The sequence below is a fragment of the Micropterus salmoides genome, unplaced genomic scaffold (genome assembly GCF_014851395.1).
Source record: "Micropterus salmoides isolate LMB-PRFRI ecotype aquatic unplaced genomic scaffold, ASM1485139v1 Ms_hic_scaffold_20, whole genome shotgun sequence".
Taxonomy (NCBI): Eukaryota; Metazoa; Chordata; class Actinopteri; order Centrarchiformes; family Centrarchidae; genus Micropterus; species Micropterus salmoides.
Genome location: NW_024041151.1, coordinates 15,413,251 through 15,435,388, shown reverse-complemented (window position 1 = coordinate 15,435,388; position 22,138 = coordinate 15,413,251). Strand labels below are relative to the sequence as shown.

Genomic DNA, 22,138 nt, shown 5'->3' with positions numbered 1-22,138 from the left:
CCAGCCAACCATGATATTGGCAAAGCTGTCCAGCTTGCAGAAAATATTTGCCCAGTTACAAGCAGGGCAGTATCTCCCTTTAAAGAAATTCTCTTTGCTGAGGTGCCTGCAGTCAGGTGAAGAGACTGTAAACAGACTTTGCAGAGACAAAAAGGCCATAACTCTCCCGCGATGGCACAGACTGGCAGCATCAGCGAACACAAGTTTCATCTATCAGGCAACAGGCCTCAGAATTTGGGTTCAGACCAGAGGTGACGTAGCAACACAACTTCCAAAATGTAATAGATTGGAGGAAAGTTGTGTTAATCCACAGGGGAAAACACCAGCGTTTGGTGGGAAATGTGTCTGAGCCAGGTGGAGTGTCTCTGCTGAACATTAGCATATAACAACAAGAGACAGAACAAATCACATCAGCAGTTGTGGATAATAACTAAGTACATTTACTGCACTAGTACTGTATTTAAGTACAATTCTGGGGTACATGTACTTTGCCTGAGTATGTCCATGTTATGCTGCGTTATTCTTCTACTCCATTACATTTATTAAACTGCTGTAATTACTAACTATTTTTTCAGATTAAGTCTTTACATACTGTACACAGTGTAAAAGCCTCAAACCTTACCAAGTGATTCTATGTGTTAGGTTCTTAAAACAACTGAAAACAAGCTCCAGTTTGGTGAGATACTTTCAACCAGTTTCCAATCAAAATCATATGTTTCATGAATTCATTCTTCATTCATTCATTCATTCAACTCAAGTGTAATTATTCCTGACCACAGAGCAGCAGCAACAATGTGACTAGGGATGAAACAGTTACTGGTTTAATGATAGACCACAGTAAAATTCCAGACGGCTAGTATTACCATTACAAATTTGAATCATTATCATTATAACCATGTTTAATTACGACGCTTTGAAAAAACTCACGGTAAATACTGTACAGCATCAACCAAAGTTAGCAACTGCCTCCCAGACGCATGGCGGAAGGCAGTGACGGCGCTCCAGAATTTTTTCAGCCTAGTCCTCAGAGGGCTAATTCGGAAGTATGGTTGTATTTTGCTTTTTATAGAAGTGCTGAGGGAACCTTGAATCACAGCGAAAGGGGGCAACACGTCATACTAGAACCCTCTACCTCACAGCGAATGCTAGGGAAGTTAACTTTTAACACGCTGTGATAACACGATGTGTGGACTTCAGAATTAGGGAACATGCCATGGTTTGTCTGTCTGACTTGCTAAAGCTTCTAAACTGAAGCTCAGCATTACCTACTCTTATAAAAACACTACATGTTGTTCTGCTGCTGTACGCATTGTGCGTCTGCACACTCCATTCGCTCAATGTATAATAACATGTTACACAGTTTAGTCACCCAACCAAAATATTTAGTTCAGTAATTTTATCAGATGTTGGGCTCATTGCAACTACTGTCACTGTCTTCTTAAGACTCATTTGTATTTATGAAAATTGATCACACAGTCATTGTCCGTCAGTCCATAGTTATTATTCTATTGTTTATGCAAACAAAAAGTGCACAGTGCTGCTAATTTTATTTGTGGTTTTTGGAACCTGTCCTCAACAGAAAAATTACCATAAAGGTTGTTTCAGCCACACAAAATTGCGACTCATGTTTACTGTTGTTGTGGCAGCGACCTCTAGTGGCCATACAATGCAAACACATTAAAAAGACAGCTGTGTCTTATAAATAGCCATAAAATTTTTTTAATGAAGTTGTGTAACTTGTGTTTTTAGTTGAAGTTACATTGGTTGCATAACTTACGTAAATTACGTAGTAGCATTAGCTACGTTAGCTAGCTGACTAACTATGTTAGTCTTAAAGGTGTTAACAGCTCCCCGTAGCCTCCTACCCTAACCATCACAGGGGTGTGTGCCATTACCTAAGTCAGTGATTGTATGCATGTTGACTGGTGAACCCAACCACTGCACACATGTGCTAGCAGTAGAGTTTACCTCCTTTGTTTCGCTGCGGTCTCCATGTGTTTTGTCATGTGACGTAGGTCACGTGATTTCCAAAAAGGTTAGGTCCCGTCAGGAAACAGAGTTTGAAATTGCCGTTTCGGGAGTCATGGACATATGCCACCAGTAATGGCGCTATTGCGCTATTGTAGGATACGCTCAAATGAGTCATATTTGGAGGCTGGTTAATACAACCTGTGTTGTTGTTGTTTGGGTTGGAGGACTTGTTGGGTTTTCAATATAAAACTTGGTGGAATGGTCTTTTCGAAAATGTTCTGTCCATTGTGAGATTGTGTGATTGTTGTCACTATAATCATGATGTGGAATTTTCATACCGTTTCATCTTTAACTGTGAAAATGATGTGGTTAATATCTATCCATCTATCACCTCTTGTGCCAGCTAACTAGCCAACTTTCCAGTTTTCACAAGCACTTGATGGCACCAGCTACTTCCCCTTCCTACCAATCCTCTTTTCCCACTCAGCCTTCTGTCGCCTTACACACATGCAGGAACACCAGTGGGCGCCTAGAATAGAACACAGCTGGCGCTGCAGGGCCTACATATTTCACACTCAAGCCACCATGCTCCAAAATACTCCTCCCCATCCCCTCGCATTTCCAGCTCCGGGACCAGTGGTTCCCTTCCTACCTCCCTGTCTGCCTTTGAACCGTTCTTCACCTCTGTGGCAAGATTCTGACAAGCCTACTGCTCCATGCAAGTTCCATGACTACACGCACGAGACTTTAACAGAAAAGTGATGTGTAGTAAAAACAGAGGCAGGAGTGAGAATAGCCCTGTCTTCTTTTTCCCGACCGATACCCTGCCTTTTTTCTGTCAGTGGCTAACCCATAACAAGGCTTGCTCACAACCCATTTTAACTAAACAATCTGAGGAACCTGTGTGTCTGACATGCAGGATGCCATGTTCACACATGTGGGCCACTGCCAGGTTGAGTCCCATTGCGATGACAAGGTATTCCCACAGCAGTGACAGGGGCAGATTAGTGGGAGGCGCCACACAGACTCAAGGTGAAGCCAGGTCTAGCTGTCAAAACTAAGCGAGCAGAGCCAAAAGCACGGGCTGAGCATAGGGGGTGGACTGTGAAAAGCAACCAGATGGAGCTGCTCCATAGGGCACGAAGCACAGGACTGGTAGGTATGCCTTGGAAACCTGGACTGATCCTCTCCTTGTGTAAAAAGAAACTGCCAGGGCTTCAATGTCATCCTTAGATATCTTAATATAAACACCTTTATAGTTTTTACAATTTTCAACACTAAGTGTAAAAACAGTAAAGTACTAACAGCTGGCATCGAACACCTGGTGAAATTCATAGTGATGTTTACTTATCAGATCACTTCTTCAGATAGTTCCTGCATTAAAAAGATAAGTCTGGTGATAACCTATATTCTGCTTATGGTCAACCACTGATTATTCCCCTGTGCTTTAGTTTATACCTCCATTGTTGTCATTAAAATAAATCAGTGAGCCACACCTTTGAGCACTGTAATTTATTTTGAATCAATTTTACATTACATATACAAATCCGCAGAAAATAGTCCCCCAACAAATTTACTATTTATGGCTTGTTTGTGTAATGTTTGCTAAAAACTAAAGTTTCTTGGAAAGTATTTAGCCATTTCTTAAATGAAAGTTTAAGAACCCTTTTGCAGACATTTTGGTCGTAGGGGTTTTATGGGAATTGCTGACATAACAAAAACATAGAATATCACCAGCCTTATTCTTTCAATCAAACTTTATATTTAGATTAAATTCTCATTTAGCTGCTGGTGTTTAGGCTATAGCCTGACTGATATCTATATTTAAGAGTTTTAAAAAATCCCACAATGGTATTTTGGCCAATATGGGTTTTTTACCAATACATAAAATTTTTTAATTAAAGTAATGTTATTCATACTGTTTTTAAACTACGGTGTTAGTATTTCTGCAGGGCAATGTCTTGATACTTAGCAACGTATGCACCAATACCAACATATCTGCAATATATAATATAAATCAGCCAGAACTAGCTTCCCATTATCGATTTATTGTCCAGGTTCTGGTTTAACAGTATATGAGTTTGAGAACCTCATTTGAGAACTTCGGCTTCTTCTGTTAAATGATAAACAAAGTGTTTTATAAAGGAAATATGTTCATATTTCTCAAATCTAAGATTTGGTATCAGCATCAGAACACTCTGGCACCGAATCAGCACTGGGGTTAAAACAATTCAAACAATACTCGGTCCTGTCTAAACTCCAACTTTACCGTTTCTTTGGCTCAGCAGATTGTGACACACACTTCATCCAACCACTGCCTCTTTCTCTTCCCTAAGCATCCTTGCAACATCCACCACCATTAATAACGAGGAAATGCAAACAGCCTATATTAAAAAGGCAACGTCCCTGATTACCTGCTTCTTCTTACAAGCCACTCACATGCCATAAATCAAGACACTGTGGTTAATGGTATTCCCTCAGCCTCATCTCTTAGGGCTTTTATTTCCATGCCAGATAGTCGCATCATTATTATACATACAAGATCTCTATTGGAATACAGTTTGGCTAATGAGCACTTCTTAGTTGATCACATTAGACCTGCACTTGAGGACACTTAATTACCATTGTTGCACTCCATGCACCTCTGTCAGGAGGACAGAGGAAGTCCTTTAATTAAGACCTCTGCATTCTACCTGTGTTTGTACAAGCCTGCGTCCTTGGGATATAGGATGCATTCACAGACAAAATTAAGGTGATAAAATATGTGGTGTGCATGTGCATGCTAGTGTGGGTGGAAAATTTAGTGTGTGCATGTGTGTTGCATTTGTGATACATATGTTTGTGTGAGCATGTGGGTGTTTATTTTGTTTTCCTCTCCCGGTGTTGGTGCTCATGTTTGTGAATGCAACTGTGTGTGTGTGTGTGTGTGTGTGTATAATATGATGGGTGTTTGAAGTTTGTCTCCTGAGTCTGAGATGGTTTACAGTGTTTACAATACATACACACACACACCCACACACACACACAAACACACCCACACACACCGAGGCTTCCTGTGTCGTGAGGCTCTAAACTGTCTCCTCCTTGCGTTTCATATTCAGGCTCTGGGACTCTGGCTCAAGTCAGTGTCAGAAGAAACCTGCCCAGTCCACAGAAGGATGACTGTTTTCCCTCGCTCTCTCCATCTCCATCTCTCTCATTACGTTCCTCCCTCTTTAATTTTCTCTCCTGCTCTGTCTTGCTCTTTCACTCTGTTTCTCTCTCTGAAATAGGCTGAGGCTTGCAGTCAGGAAATGCACATCACTCATAATACTTTCCTAAAATGAAAACAGATTCCGCTGCAGTCCTTCAGTCGCACTCTCCCCCTCTCTCTAACTCACTCCTTCGGCTGAAAACATTCCTCTGTTTCTCCTCTCGTCCTCCACCCTTCCCTACTCCGTTGCCACTTCAACTTAGCTCACCAGCTCGGAGCTTTTCTCCCGCTTACAAAGGTCTTGTTTGCTTTCTGTCACAGATGATCACCAGCACACAAGACAGTCGTTTTGTGGGTTGTGTGATCGCAGCGATCTTGAGCATGTGACAGTGGCCTCACACAGTGCATGACAGTAATCTGCTGCGCCCCCATAAAGTCCCACAGTATGGGCACTTATGCTTTCTAAGGTACTTTTTATTGATGCGGGTTGCAATAACAGCCAGTAAATCTGCGTGTGGGACGAGGTTAGTGTATGGTGGAATGCTGTTTAACAGGCTGTAGGACAAGAACGCTCACCAGTTAGCCGCAAAACCTTTATGTAAGCCTATATGACCTGGAGGAAAAGGTAAAAAAATATCCCATGTTACAGGTTATATTCTTTCATTTTAGACTTATAAATTACCAAGTTAGTCTTGCAACTTTTTGATTGATTTTTTGTCTTTAAAACATCAGAAAATAGTTTAAAAAACAAACCAAAAAAATAAATAAAACAATACCCATCACAGTTTCTTGAAAACAAAGGCAACATCTTCATCTTCATTGCTGGAACAACAATAAAAAACCGAGGAAGGTATTCCATTTACAATGACAACACAGAGATAAGCATGAAATCCTCACGTTTAACAAGCTGGAACCAGTGAACTGACAGAAATCTCCAGTTACTAACAGATCAAAATCATTGTCAGTTAAATTTTCTGTCAATCAATTAAATGTTTCAGCACTAAACCAAGAAATAAGTGTTAAAAATGCAAGCAGGAAATCTTAACTCAGCAATGACTCATGTTAAAATACAGATTTGCTGGATCAATACTCACACCTGATGGGATATACACTGAAGTACTGTGGTAATAACAGTACTTCAGCCTCCACATCCGAAGGTTATTTTGCACATATGTCTGATTCTCAATATCAGGATGCAATCTGCATCGCTCTGTCTGTCTCTTCGTGTCAGTCAAACCCTCTAAACAGGACACTTGTGTGTCATTAGTGTTTTGTTCTGTCTTGGACTTCCCTGTAGGAGCCCTGCCAGTGAGCAATTGCTGTGGCACTAGCAAGTCATAAATATTCTCAACAAGCCAGCTGATGGATGGTCTCTTTCTCCCTTAGTTCAAAAGGGACGTTCACAGGACAGGCACGATGGCCAACAATGCCACAACGAGTGAATGAAACCTTTTTCCGCGAGGAAATAACCTCGACTGAGAAGTTGACAGAGACGTAATCACTGTTTGGCTGTTACGTGTCAGACTGGGTGAATTTAAGACGTCTGATGCTGGAGCACTGGTGCATTTATTTCAGCGTCAGTGCACAGAAACTCAAACAAGCTGCTTTTGAAGAGCTTGAGATACTATTTTGAATCCCTTTCTCCCTGCTTGCTCCCTTTGCAGTCACAGAAACTGCTGAAATACATGAGGAGGAAGACCTGCCAGTGCTTTGTTTGACATTTCAGAGATTTATTCAAGCTGCGTGACACCTACAAAGTTTGTTTGGCAAAATCCATACCATGTGACATGTGTTTCTTTAGCTTTGGTGTGACATGTAGTGTAACAGGGCCTGGCTGTCGCTGGTGGACAACCCGCACGATCACCTAAAAAGCCCTCAGCACCCCTATGTTGTGGTTCTCAGCAGACTATGCCTGAGCTCAGTCTACCGCATGCCTTTCCACTTGGCTGCCTGTTGCAGTAGGACAGTTAACTCACTGATTGCAGGATGAAAAGTGTGAAAACACACAGCTCAGTCTCCTCCACCCTCAAAATCAGGGAGTTCAGCCTGTGGAGTCAAAAAACCCATTTTTTCCAGATAAAATGATTGTGAAAGTGGTGTTTCCGCTGTGTGCTTGATACATGCAGCTGTCTGTCAAAGTCGTACTAACCTTCCACACATTCATAAAATGTTCCATGATTTTCCAATTTATAACCTGCTGAGCCGTTTTTGTATATGAACAAATTAAACTCTCTGGCTTTAGAAATGAATACAGCGGCAGCAGCGGGCTATGCCTTCTCTTCAAGTTAGTTGCTTGGCAATGCAACAGAGTTCCTGCTAGATTTCCAGCGAAATGATTATTTAAAAGGGGAGGAGGATAATGGCCAGAGTGCACTGTGCTCTTGATGGGAAAAAATGACTGTAATGTATTGTTTAGCTGCTGAACCCATGCCACACACTGCACATGCATAAGAGGTCACTTTGTTTTGGTAGCATTTGAAAATTGCATTTGAACAGTAGGCCTATATTCTAATCAGATAATAAAGTGGGAGTTGATGTTGCTTTAAGCCTGCGGTCTGTCTTATTATAACAGGCTTAGGGGTTAAATGTGGTGCGTTTTTTCCCGCACCACTAACCCGTGGTAATGATTACCTAATAACAATAACATCAGGAATTGGTTCACCTTTGTACAGCAGACACACATTTAAGCGTGCCTCCCACAAGTCTTATGACTTGTCGATCACAACAGGCACGCGTGCCTGGAACGAGCATGATTTATTGATACTGTACCAGAGAGAAGATGTTGGAGTGGCAATCCTCAAGGCTTGCCCCGTTAGCCACCCAATTCGCTGTTGCAGTCATAATTGTCCGCCGTTGGGGTCGTCAGCGCTGGGCATGTCGAAATCCTACATCGGTATCAAACACCGAGCAGGGCTGACAAATCGGTTTTCCTTACGAGTCTGCCAAAACAAGCAGGCTTATAACCTCACAAGAGGTCCAGATAATAGATTTGGGGTCGGGCAGAGGAATGGGCGTATTCAAAAAGAAGTACAGAATGCATCCATGAAGCCCCAGCGGATAAATAATTTTGTAATGTAAATCCAAGCGTGTGCGGGGATCAAAACATCGTTACAATCCAGGTCATGCGATTCCAAATCTGACCATTGTCAAAGGCGGAGAGCACACAAATGTATCCATTTCAATCCACGCACAGAGGAAGATCAGCCCGTTTACATATCAGTCTTTCCGCTGATAGTTTCATCACTGAATGAGCATAATCCATGGGGAAACGACTCCTTTCGTCCGTGCCGAGGTACAGCCCCCAAAAAATGCGAATTAGTCCAAACTTCTTTAAAAATTTGACACGTTCACCGCTCTGCAAAACAATTAACTTAAAGCCGAGACATTACATGCATGATATCTGATTCCGCCTGCTCCACAAGCTGATGCACCACTTGTGATAGTTTTCGAGAATTGCATGAGCTATTTATAGCCTTCTTTCTTACCACAACCGTTCCTCTCACAATGCAACCCAGTCTGCCTCACGCAAACAGGCGCTACGAGCAGGAATGTTTAATCCGCTTGAATTAAAAACGGACCGCAGGCGAGGGGTCGCCGAAAAAGAAAAGACCCCAGTGCTCCTCCGTGGCAGGGCGGACAAAGTCGAGCGGGTTCCCAGTAACCCTGAATCATGAGTCAAACCGTTCAGACAAGAAAAAACTATTCTTACACTCCACCGCCAGGAAAACGACAAGCAGGCTTCTGTAGAAGCAGGTTTAAAAAAATCCTTCCTTCCTTTCAGTTTTATATCATTACGAAACGTCCTCTCGCGGCCACAACATCCTCAATCTTGCACAAAAGAAAATATCTGATGGGATTTTTTTTAAATGTACAGTCCAAGCAGAAGTGGCAGTCCTCGTCTGGCGCCGTTGGTCGTTGACATAAAGAGAATATGTTGCATGCTGCAGGATTTTCCTTCCAAACCACCTCGACATTTAAAAGCTATCCACCTTCTTCTCGCGCAATGATGATTTGATTATTGAATTAAATCCTTAAACATGTGCACGGTGTCCTCGCCAGCGACTCGTTCCTCGTTGTTTATCTCATAGATTATATTGGCAAATAAGTGTGTGTGTAACCTGTGTGTGTCATTCTCACCCTCTGTGTCTGTTTGCTTTACGCGAAGCGCCGCTGTAGCATTTTCTTTTCGCGCACGATCGTCCAGCCTACCACGCATTGTAATGTAATGGCGGTCGGAAGCGTACTACCGAGACTCGCCTTCCCATTTGGCCAAGTTTGCGCTCACGTGATCAAAGTCTGGGATTACGGTACTGTTGAGTGTCTTTGCTATGAGACTGGATGCGACGTCGGAGACGCCGTGCCTGCCGTGCGTGCTAACAACCAGTAATCATAGGGACTCCTTTATCGTTACACTCTTTGTTGTTAAATGTACCTTTGATGTTTCTGGCCATCTGTCTATTAAAAGGGCTTCAAGATTATTTTACATGGTGTTTGTTTTCATGGCTGTGTGGTGTCTTTCTGTGATGCATGTGTTACATAATGTTACTGTGTTCTCACAACAGAGGATGTGACAGAATAGAGGTCAGAATGACTTACTGAGCTCATACAGTGTTTCATAAGAGGCATCTACTGTATGTAGGTTAGTCTTCCACTCACAAAATTCACATCATAACACTGGCTGGTCTTTATGATTTGAAATAACATTCGTAGGTGATAAAATCACTAGGAATCATATTCAAATCAAACATTTGTTTAAAGTTATCGAAATTGGTTATGTCCAGGGCCGTAGCCAAGATTTAGAGGTACCAGAGTCATGATGAGGTGAAGTTCCTCAGAGACACTTTCTTTAATTATTCTTTTTGTTTACATCATATGTACTGTTTTAGCTGTTCAATGATATTTTCTGCAAGTTGTATTTAAAGCCGCACTAATCAATATTTTTTATTTTTAAAAATGCCAAAAAAATGAATTTAATGTAAAAGGCATCACTCATACAAATCCACAAAGAATTATCACTCAACTATGCAGTTCCTCTCACCTCTGTCGGGCATTTTTTCACCCCATTGGTTTATTTATGTCCTGCAGCTTCACTGTTCTGGTCAGCAAATTCTCATACCTTAACGATTAAACATTTCCCAATGACTCCCAAAAGCCATATATGACCGTTCCCAAAATGGCATGACAGTTACCAGTGACAGGCGTACCGGCACTTCATAACTTTACATGGGCCTACATTATGTAAGTGGACTATGTTACAATTCAGTGACGTGTTTACAGCTTTTTGTACTACCACCAAGTGGCCAAAACAGTATAACTCACCTGTCCAAGAACTTTCTCCTTATTTTCCCTCTAAATATATCGCTAGATTGCAGAGTTCTTTCAAGAAAATTGATTGTTTAGAAATTACAGACTATAAACCATTAAACTTATTTCCCAATATAAAATTCTGGTGGAAAAATACTGGAGATGTCTTCATAGTGGTAGCTATGGTGCTTGTTGTAGTCCTAACTTTATACTGATTTGAATTACAATTTAAATAATGAATTGAATTATACAGTACCTATTAATTTATCCTTCCTACTATCCAGCCATGTGTGATGCATTGTTATAGTTATATAGGCATATTGTTGGAAGTTTTGTTTACACCACCTATAAAAGAGTGCTCCTGTTGTTCTTTCTGTTCTCTGAGATAGCAGGTGGTGCCCTTTGAGGCTGAAGAACAAAAGATTATTAATATAACCACAGTTTCCTGAGTTAGACAGAAGAGGCAATCCAGGAGTCAGTGCATCAGATATTTGTGTTATTATTAATAATGTAGTGGATATTATTCGTTAATGTTGGTTTCTGGTTTAGCATCTTAGACTCTTCTTCTTAACTAAACTACAGCGACTCTGATACAGTGCAGACTGCTTTATCTTGTATATAATTTTAGTCATGAATAAACAGGAAAAATGAAGAGTCAATAGCTCAGACCTTTGCCGATGGATCCCCCTTGAGGTCTTTAAAAAGATTCTATAGGTGGTTTATTCAGTCAATAAGCTTTTTATCCCTCATTCATATTGTCCCTCACAGAAAAAATAAATTTATCACATTGAACTGAATGGGCTTTTTCATTTGCAGTCATTTTTAAATGCCCACACTCTGTAAAAAAACAAAAAACAAAAAACCCCCCGCTTCATTCTATTACCAGGTTCTCTTTCCGGAGATTTATTTTGCATGTCAGACTGCATGCAGATTCAACTAGGATATATTTTAGACTGAGTCTGTACAAATAATAACAGTGCTTTCTTGAAGTGAAATATGGTCTTCAGAGCAGCAGCAGCAGCAGAGGCAAATAATGTATATAATGTGAAAGCAGTTAATATGCAAATAATTGGCTAATAGTTTAGGTAATTACTGACAACAACAACAACAATGAGCTATTTGAGTGTATCACTGCTGACCTGACTGATGTGTTTTCAACATAATCTAATAGCATTTGAGAGAAAAACTAATTATTTAAGAGCCATCATAGTCAGGTAAATACACGTGAGAGAGTTTTACATTTTCTCAGAGCGACATTTTCTCAACATCAACCCACCATCATGTGAAGTGTTTATAGAGATGTGCAGTGACAGTAGTTTGACTTCTGTTTTATAATTTATTGGTTTCAAGATGAATTTCTACAAGTGAGAGATGTTACCTCTAAGTGTAAATCTAATAGAACTATTTATAGACAAGTGTATATTTATTTTTCTGCCATACACCTCTAGAAAAGATCATCATATGGTGACATATCCGATCCATTATAACATAAGTACGCTTCTGACATTAATCACTTCATATAGCTTTATGTATTTGAGGAAACAGCTTGCAGCTGGTACATATTGCCACAGAGAGGGCGCCTTTAGTCCAGTGATTCCTCTTATATCTGAAAAGCAGAGGGGAGAAAAGATATGAATCAGATGGATGATCGAGGGCTTAGCCTGGCTGTTATTGATCCCTTTGCTCCACGGATGATCCAGAACTCATTTGGAGACCCCCCCCCCCCCCCCTTTTTTTTTTTGTTCAATACATCCTTAAAGGCTTTCAAAAGACTCTCGCACACAGTTTGGCACTCTTGGTGTGGAACTGATGGGATGAGATGCTATCAGTTTGAATAAATCTATTTCAATATGCCATGTATTTCCCCTCATCAGGCCCCCACAGACTTGATCTGTGTGTGAGGAGAAAATATGCATTACTGGTCTGATTAAAGATAATGTGTTTGCCTAGACAATGTGTTTAGACTTGTCCTGGATGGAGTGGATAGGCAATTGTGTGTGTGTTTAATGTGTGGCTCTGTTAAAGTATTTGTGGATCTTTCATTTATTCTCCTGCTGTATAAACTGACAAGGTGCAGTAAACTATGAACATACTCACATAAATATATGCGGAGGTATATTTACATGTCACAGGTCTTTTTGTAACACATAACATAAGCTGTTTTTAATTGTTCTCCTGTAAACGTTTCCCCTCCTTAAAATTTTGGTTTGTGTCTTTGTCCGTTTAAACACATTTGTCAATTATGCAAAAAGCCTATATGTAAATATTGGGTCCAAATTGTAATGAAAAAACATTAATTGTCAAAAGACAATGTAATTATTGTTGGTTTGTTAAAGCCCTTAAAACTTGGTTACATTAAATATTTCTCTATAATATTAAAAATTCAGGATTAAACCAACAATAAAAGTTAAAGTTTGGGGGGAAAACTTAATAGGTATTTTTTGTTTAGGAGTTTAACTCTCAACTTAAGCTGAGCTAAGTAAACTAATCTGCTTAATCAGCAGCCAGTTGCTCTAGCTGGTCATGAGTTCAAATGTAGCCCAGCAACAAGTGTGGATTTACAAATCACTACATTAAAACCGGCTGCACTACACAAACTACTTCTTAAACAGAGGTTACTTGTTCTAAATATTTACTCGTAATTGCCAGGTGTAACTGACAAAGCTAATGTTAGCTTGTTAACACATTACCCAATTAGAATCCAGAGTAAAAGACACATTAGACTGACAGACAAATTGAAAAGCTGTTTAATACTGATGCAAACTAGGAAGATATTAAATTACAATTCAACAAAACAACACAATATACCTTAAATTACAAAAAGCCATCACACTAAATAACCAAATAGCATTGAAATTTCAATGATGCTAACTCTAAGTAATACTTTTTGCAAAAGATTGGCAGTTAAGTTTAATATATCATTTGGCCTCGTAGAACTGTTACGTTTTTAATTTATGTTACAGTTTGTGATGCTATAGTGACTTCCTGTTCACACAGTTCATTGCTCTTTGATGGGATGGTGCTACAGATGTTTCCTAGCCACCAATTTATTCATTGCAAAAGTCTTAAGCTAAGTCATTCCTTAAGTTTAACATTTGCAGCCAGATTTAGTAACACTGTAGCTAATAGCTGCTAAGAACTTCCACACATTTCACATTTTCACATCACAACAGAGCCCTGCCAACTGGTGTGAAGATAACAGACAAAAATACAAAATATCTTTAAAGTTAAAATAACCTTAACTGTTCCAATTCTGGCAGAAAATTGTGTGATCGTTTCAGATCATGTTGCTCATGCTAAGCTGATTGAGAAAAGATGCTTCCATGGCCTTTAAAACATTACAAATAGGTCATGATGACATACACTGCTTCTATATGTTTTTTCTAAATGTTTTGCATACAGCTGACTGATCATTATTAATTTAGGCTGAGCATATTGCAAGTTATTTGGCTTGCATGGACATCGAAGGGGGTTTATCATTCATACCTAGAGAGAAACAGGTTTTTTTTCCCAAGCAGTATTCTCACAGTATCTTCATTAGTGATTGATGGATCACCGTGCACAAAGTTAACATACACCTAGCAGCAAATTCTCTCCATAAAATCAGATGAGAGTTTCTCCTCTCTTTGCGGCTCCAATACCTCTCTGGCATTTCCTGGAGCGCGGAGAGTCTGGCTGAGAAGAATAGATGGTGTGCATTATAATGAACATGGGCTGACACCACCTCATCCATCATTCCACCCAGGAAAATTATACCAGTGCCAGAGAAAGAGAGAGGGAGAGGGAGACTTTAAATCACAGAAGTCTATAGGTCTAACTCTTCTTAGACTGTCATCAGCTCATCGTTGTTGTTTTTAACTGCCCAGTCCACTTCTGAAGGAGACTGTCTGACTGTTTGCCTCCCTGTCAGTTTACTGTATGCCCACTGTAAACCTCCTATATATCCTGCATGTTACCTTGAATTTGTTGTCTGTTCCCACTTACATGCTCTGTGTCTATCTACTTACAAGTCACACTTCATTCTTTTCTATTCTTGTACCTGGGGCGATTATTTTCGTAATCAATTAGTCTGTCGATTATTTTTACGAATAATCAGTTAGTCAGTCTAGAAAAAGGTAGAACATAGTGAAAATGGCATTTTCAAGTTCTAAAACCCAATGGTAATCAACTTACAATGATATAAAACAACAAATCAGTAAATCCTGACATTTAAGGAGCTGCAGGCATTGTATGTTTGGCATTTTATGCTACTGGCATAGCTCTATGGATGGCAATATTGGCCTGTTGTTTCACTTGGCCCACCACTTTGGTTCAGACTGAAACATCTAGATAACTATTGGAAAGATTGCCATGCCATTCTGTACAGACATTCAATTTCCCTAGAGGATGAATCCTAATGACTTTGGGGCTTCCCTCACTGTCCCTTTTTTATTGAAAAATCTCCACATTCACTTGAAGGATTGGCATGAAAGTTTATCCACACACTCATGGTCCCCAGAGGATGAATTCTAATAACTTTGGCGATCCCCTCATTTTGTAGCGCCATCAAGAAGTTTCCATTTATGTTTGTCGTTATTATTGCTATTGGAGGGATTGCTGTCAAATTTCATACACCCCATGATGTTTCATGTTCCGCCATCATCAGGGTTTTTCATCCTGTCTAATACTTTGGTTTATGACCAAATACCTTCAAAGTGCTGATTAGACAATGTTAGCATGTTAACATGCTAAACTAAGACAGTAAAAATTGTAAACCTGCTTTGTAATCGGGATGTTGGCATTATAACTGTGAACATGTTAGCATGCTCAAAGTGAAGCTGTGCGTGCAGTTTCACACAGATGCTTTCATGGTTGAAGACTCATGGTTGTCTTCTTTCTTAACAAATGACTTAAACAGACAGTCTAGTATTACATATTTTAATATGTTGCTGTTGCTGTTGCTGTTTTCTTCTGACTTGTGATGCTAGATGTTCCAATGTACTTCACTACTAATGACCGTAGTGTACTGTCTTGTTGTTGGCAAAGGATGCACTCCGCTGACCATGATCCTCTCTCCCCTGTGAGCCCATTACACCTAGTATAATTCATCCTGATACTGGTTCTGCTCTTGTGTGATTTTATGCACATTTCTCAACGTGCCAAAGATTTGTTTCTGGGCAATGACACACAATTAAATTACACTGAGCACTCTTGTGCTTTTTGTGCTTTTTAATTAATCTTGTTATATCAAAGGACACACTGGAGGTGACAGTGTGCTTGTGTACCTGCTCCAGTATGCGAGTGTGTGTGTGTGTGTGTGTGTGTGTGTGTGTGTCTGTGTGCACACGTTCATCTGTGATCTCGAGTGATTCACTCAAGCACTGTGAAGACTGTTGTAATGGTGTTTCCGCAGCATATTGATTTCACAATGAGCAGACGATGTCTTTGTGAGATTACTCGAGAGATGGGAAATTAGATGTTATCTCATAACAACAGAAGATGAGGAATCATATGGTGTGTTATCTGATTTTTAAATTTTGTCAAGCTGTCAAACTCACTGATACACAGATGACATGTGTGCAAGCCTCCTCTTACGTTGCAGACAGGGATGATTATTTACCACAAATATGCTGTAACTAGTAAATCAAGTGCAAGATGGGAAACACAATATAGATTTGAATTTAAATTGCAAATAGCAGCTTAAAGTTATGGAGTGTAGGAGGTAGCCTGAAGGTTAGAGCAAGGCCTTTAATCCCCTGTTGCCCCAGTAAACCTCCTCTGTGCCCACCATAGAAACCTGGTTGTATTGCATATTTCAACATGAAGTAGAAGAATATAGCCCAAGCCGTGTGCTGCGCTTTCATGTAGAAATATTACCACAGATAGTGTGCTTTAAGTGACCAGCCAGCATTTCCACTTGGCTGCACCCTCTGATGCCACCTGAACAGAATTCAGTAGGAGCCTTCAAGCTCCTCATACATAATGTATTGCTGAAGGTCTGCTCAGTTTTCATGTTCTCCTAATTCATTTCACAAAGAGAGAGAGAGCTCTGTCAGAATACAAAGCACACAGCCTGAATCACACTGTAGATCGTCTAATCAGGAATCACCACCGACAGTTTCTTTGTTGAAACAAGCACTGTCATGTTGCTTTTTGTTTGGTTTGAATCCTTATTAAACCAATTCACACTGTTCCACACGAATCAGAAGTGTTCCTGGTGTCATACTGTCAATATCAAGGTCCTGATTCCCAACGTATACTGTATTTTGCGGTTGCCAAAATGATCATAAAGACACAGAGTGCTTGTTGTTTTGTTATAATATGATTAATTCTATTTAACTTATTTGTTTGTTTCTTTTGTGCCCATTATTATACTGTTTGCCACTTACCTTAAACCGTCCTTTGACATGTTTCAATTGATTGTATGAGTACAATGCTTGCCTTTATTTTCTAAAGTTGCTATTTAAAAAAATTAATTATTAACAATACCAATAATGTGTTAATTTTACCCCCTTCCAGAGTAAAGAACTTGATCAAATCCGCATAACAGCTTAATCTGGCAGAATTCTCCATGCTCTTTGTTCTTCACATTTCAGAGACAGAAACTGATATTTATAAGTTTAATGCTCAGTGACACGGCCCTGGCCTTGCCCTTCATTTTTTATGTCACCGTCCCTTATTTCTTTTGTGGCGTGATTTGATGTGCTGTGATTGTCTTTTGTTTCTGTTTTGCTCACAGCATAAAATCATTCATGAAAATCAATCCAAACATAGCCCGCTCTTCTGTTTCTCAAAACGTAGCCTTCTGTTGACCTCAATAAATCGACCAGTGAGCGTCAAACATTTCAGTTAGTGCCCTTAAAGTGGCCTTTCCACAAACACAGTCCTTCACTAAAGGAGGACACTGAGAACTGTGTGTGTGTGTGTGTGTGTGTGTGTGTGTGTGTAAGAAAGAGAGAGGGAGAAAGAGAGAGAGCAAAAGCATTGTAGTAACCGCCATTGTAGCGTAATAGAATTATAGCCCATTGCCCATTACTAATGATTGCGTCTGATCATTTAGTTATTTTAGGGAGAGGGATCCTGTTCAGTCTGCCCTTTATGTGGGTGCCAAATGAAAGAACAAAGTCAAGAAGTGAAATGAAAGGATACCTGGTTGCTGATGCTTTACATTGTGAGATGTTTTACGGGATGGCAATGTTGGTCTGTTGATTAACCCACAACTTTTGACTAGCGCAACCATCAGGTCAAAATTTCAATTGGTTCTGGTTTATGATACCAACAAAACATGTGACATTCCCATCAACCTCAGCTGTAATTTATATTTAACACTAATCAGTGAATGCTAGCATGCAAACATGCTAAACTAAGTTGTTGAACATGGTAAACATTATATTTGTCAAACACTAGCATGTTAGCATTATCATTATAGCATGTTTGCATGCTAGTGTTGGCATTTAGCTCAAAACATCCCTTTCCCTAAGTACAACCTTACAGAGCAGCAAGCATGTCTGTAGACTCTTGTCTTGTTCTACGTTCTGGTAAAGTACTTTGGTGAGCTCCAGAAACTACTCTAAAGATGAATGATCCATCATCTTCTTTCCAGCCATGCATGCGTATTTTACACATCCTTCCCAGTTCAGAGCTGGTTCAATTCGGGCCCCTGTGACCATGATGGGGATCCGTCCTTGGGGTTGGAAACTGTCCCAGCATGCTCTGGGCAAGAGGCCTCTCTGTTCCCAGTATCCCATTGTAACTTCTGCTATTGCCAGTTGTTCTCTTGGCAAAGGTCTTCTACTCCTGACCTATTAATTTAGGACAGCTTCTGCTGTACCCCCTATTCACGTGCTGCAGTTTTTGCATAATCTTCTCAAGTATCTTCTGACAGTAGATATTATCTGATCTCAATTTGTAATCTTCACATTGCACACAAGCAATGATGATATCAGAGCTCTGTTTTCTCTATTGACTCACTTTTTACCACCTGTTCCTTCAGTGGGTCAGGTGACCCAAAGCCAAGAACCCCCCCCCCAAACACACACACACACACACACACACACACACACACACACACATTGTTATAAAGTCCAGCAGTCTTCATTGCCAATACTGAATTAAATTTAGTTTGTTAGTTTAAAATGTCAAGAAGCATAAAAGGCTTTACATGTTAATCCATTACTCTGAAACCATGGGTTAAATGAATCATAATATTAGCTAGGATCAAAATCTTCATTTTTTTTAAGTCTGGAAACCCAAACAAGGCAACTCAAATGAAAGCTGCAGTTAAAAGGCAAGCTCCTCCACTTTGTACTTATATGGACCTTACAGTTAAAGCAAGAAAAGAGGCTTAAAACTGACATTATGAAAATAAATTTAGGCATGACATGAATTTCTTTGGAACAGAATAATGCATGTCAGCTCAGACAACAAATCCCAAGAAAATTAAACTAAACCATAATTTAAACACAACCTTGTAGCAAAACCAATACGCATGCTGACAACAGGCAGACTCTTCATATTTAGTTTATTTTGAGTAGACAGAATCCAGTTTTGTGTTACCTTATGGAAAGCAAACATAATTACATTTTATTATATTGTGACAAATACATTACTCATTATGCTCCGTAATGTAATTACACACTGTTGGAAATTATTGTCCAGCATTTGCACAGTTGTTAGGGATTTTGCATCTGAACTCTAACTGAAATGCACACATTGCAGCGTAACCCCATAAACTGTGTATAAAATAACTCAAGAGTGACAGATATGTACGTCTGCTTGTCCTGAGTGAAGGCTTGTTTTTCTGCATCTGGCTCTATGGATATCAGTGTGAGCTGTGGGGGTGGAGGCAATTGAAAGCTTGGGAATTCCTGATTTTTAAAAGAGAGAGAGAGAGAGAGAGAGAGAGAGAGAGAGAGAGAGAGAGAGAGATCCTTTGGCCACTTGTGGCCTTCACAACCGAGGAACAAATCATAGAGGGACATGGCAATCTGAGTGACAGATGAACAATGCTCCCATTTTCCAACCCCCTGTGAACAGGCCCATCCATCACAGGAGGGGAGATTAATTCAATTCATCAGCTTTTTGTCTCCTTGGGCCCCCTAATGCCACCTGATATTGCTCAAGGGGGACTTATAAATGTTTGTGGATTTGATGTGAGCCCGCTTGCTTGACACTGAATTAAAACATTACTCTTTACTCTTAGCAGTACACTGGTTTTGCCAACAGCCTGCCTGTCAATTCTGCTGTAACTCTGACCAAGATTAATTTTTATGAAGACGAAAATGTTTGCCAAGTGTAGCAAACAACATTAACTGGAGTTTGCAAAGTGAGAAGAGCTTTGGTGATAGAGGGGAAGAAGAAAATATAGGTCCTGTAAACATTTCATAGAATAAGCTTTTAATGAAAAGGCTGATCATCTCTGTGGGGATTCACTTTAATTTAAATTATATCAAGGCACAGAAGCTACAGACACCTTTAAGCCTATTAGACACTGTAAAAGGCTATTCACACAATAAGCGAGCTATAACTTTGTTCAACAAGTCTGGGCAGTTTTCAGTCTGATGGCCAGCAAAAGATTTGTTCTTTCTAAAGATCTACACAAACATAACAAAAATATTAATGGAGATGGTAATTGGGCACACATCCGCTGATCAACTTAATTCAGACATTTTAACAGTTATCGTTTCCCAGATCAGTGACCCAACTTGCTGGTGTCAGTTCGTTTTTTTTTTGTATAAACTAAATGTATAGTAAAATGCAGGTCTGACAAGTGTGCATAGCTGCAGTCCTGTCATGTGAATAGGTGGAGCATGGTACAAACAAATGTTAGTGATGACCTCTAGTGGCCATTACCAAAAAAAATAAAAATCTCAATGAGAAGCTACTTACAGAGAGTCATACTAAAGCAACATCCAAGCTGTTGATTTCTAACTCAAAAGAAATCTAGTTTTTTTTAAAGTTACAGGATTTCAGAGATGATTGACTTGAATACTAGGCACCACTGCTTTGAGTATTGCAGAATAGTATGTCAATATATTGAAGCACAACCCTTTTAAAAACACTTAATACACTCAAAGTACTACTTTCAGAAAATACACTAAACTATTTTCGTCATGGACAAAGTCTTAGATTTGGCTGAAGACTCAAAAGCATGTTTGCAGAAAGTGCATTTGACTGACACACCCCCCCATTGATGTCCAGACCAACAAATACCAGTTTTGATGGGGGAAAACCCACATGGTCCAAACTGATCAGCAACAGCTACAACTTAAAAGCAAGTCAACTTGTACACTCAAAGTTGTAGAGAGTTATATTGTTACACATGGATTTAGTAAAGCATAGGGTGGTCGCTTCAGTGGTTGGCTCCATCATGCCATTTCAAATGCAGAGGGGAAAAAAAAAAAAAAAAAATTATATAATATATATATAAAAAAAAATAATAAGCCCATTGTATTATTAACCGACTTCCTTGTCAAATCAATGGTAGTAAAGATTTCAAGTCCCAGTGGACTCAGACAGCCTCACATTGGAGGGATTAACAAAAATAAGGCACACTTGACAATTGTTTCTATACGGACGTTCACTTTATTTTAAGCATAGCCCTCCTTCTGAGGCTGATAGTGAATCCGGCCTCCTCTCCAGATACACAAGTAGTAGGCCATGCTCACAGAGCCCGCTAGAGACACTAGCAGGATGGCTGCAACCAACGCGATCTTCCACACTGCTGATTCTTCTTCATCTGAATCTAACAGGAAACAAGACAAACCAAGCACTTAGTGTACAGTGTAGTCTGGAATGGGCAGTTTGTTTAAAGACTATGGTGAACACTACTGAACAGTCACGATGCTCTGTATTATAAATGCACTACTGTTTCTAGCCACCTTGTTCCTTTAGAACATATGGTTCTGAAGTGATCGGCAAGTTCTTCTTCCCCACCGTCACCAGTTCAAAGACAACTTCCGGTGGGCTCTCAGGCCATATCTTCTCTTCTATTGCTAATCCACGAGTGTCTTTGTATTGTGAATCCTCATCACTGATAATCCATGGGTCCTGGATGTATTGAGGAATGCCTGTAAATGGTAATATGTCAGGAGTGTCGAACAGACGTGTAGTAAATTCAGCAGGATGCTTCACTTTTTTTTCTTTTTTTTTAACCAAACTGATAAAAAATTTAAGCCACAAGAAGATTAATATAATTTTCTTCTTACCTGACTGACCAGTTGATGGGGCCAAAAGAGCAAAGAACACAAAATTAAGAACAAACATGACTGTACCTACAAACACTTGGACACCCTTTGCTTTTATGTGGCCACTTCATCTCTAGAATTGACATCAGCTGTGCCTCCTGACTCAATCAAGATAAATTACTGCATGGCGTCTGATGTGCTTTGGAGTGCTTCCATTTCATTGGTTAAACCATCCCTTGAGTTACACCTCTCTCATCTCATAGTAGGTTACTCAGGAAGTGGAAACTGTGCCTACACAAAGAACAAGTTGTTATGCTGCCACTGGAAATCACACTGCAGAAAGGTGTCTTGTAGGACGGATTTTATGTAGATTATGTTTAGACAATGCTGAAATATTCTTCACAAAACTGAGCTGTCAATCATTATTCCCCAAAGCTATAAAGTGGCTCTGCCTGACTTGTTGTCAGTATTTGTGTAGTAAAAGGATAACTGCAGGACTGATTCA

At 39.8% G+C, this 22,138-nt stretch overlaps 1 protein-coding gene across 6 annotated transcripts in view; it reads right to left on the bottom strand.

Moving 5' to 3' along the window:
• The window catches only part of LOC119914256 (mediator of RNA polymerase II transcription subunit 13-like), an 84,155-nt gene extending 74,742 nt beyond the window's left edge, over positions 1-9,413 (bottom strand). For 5 of the 6 annotated variants that reach the window (XM_038733432.1, XM_038733434.1, XM_038733435.1 and 2 more), the window contains exon 1: positions 7,934-9,413. In XM_038733432.1, coding sequence (XP_038589360.1) covers positions 7,934-8,005 — 72 coding nt within the window. In that variant the 5' untranslated portion in view covers positions 8,006-9,413. The remainder of the gene's footprint in view (positions 1-7,933) is intronic. The other variant, XM_038733430.1, reaches the window with a different exon arrangement.
• Between the last annotated feature and the right edge of the window lie 12,725 nt (positions 9,414-22,138).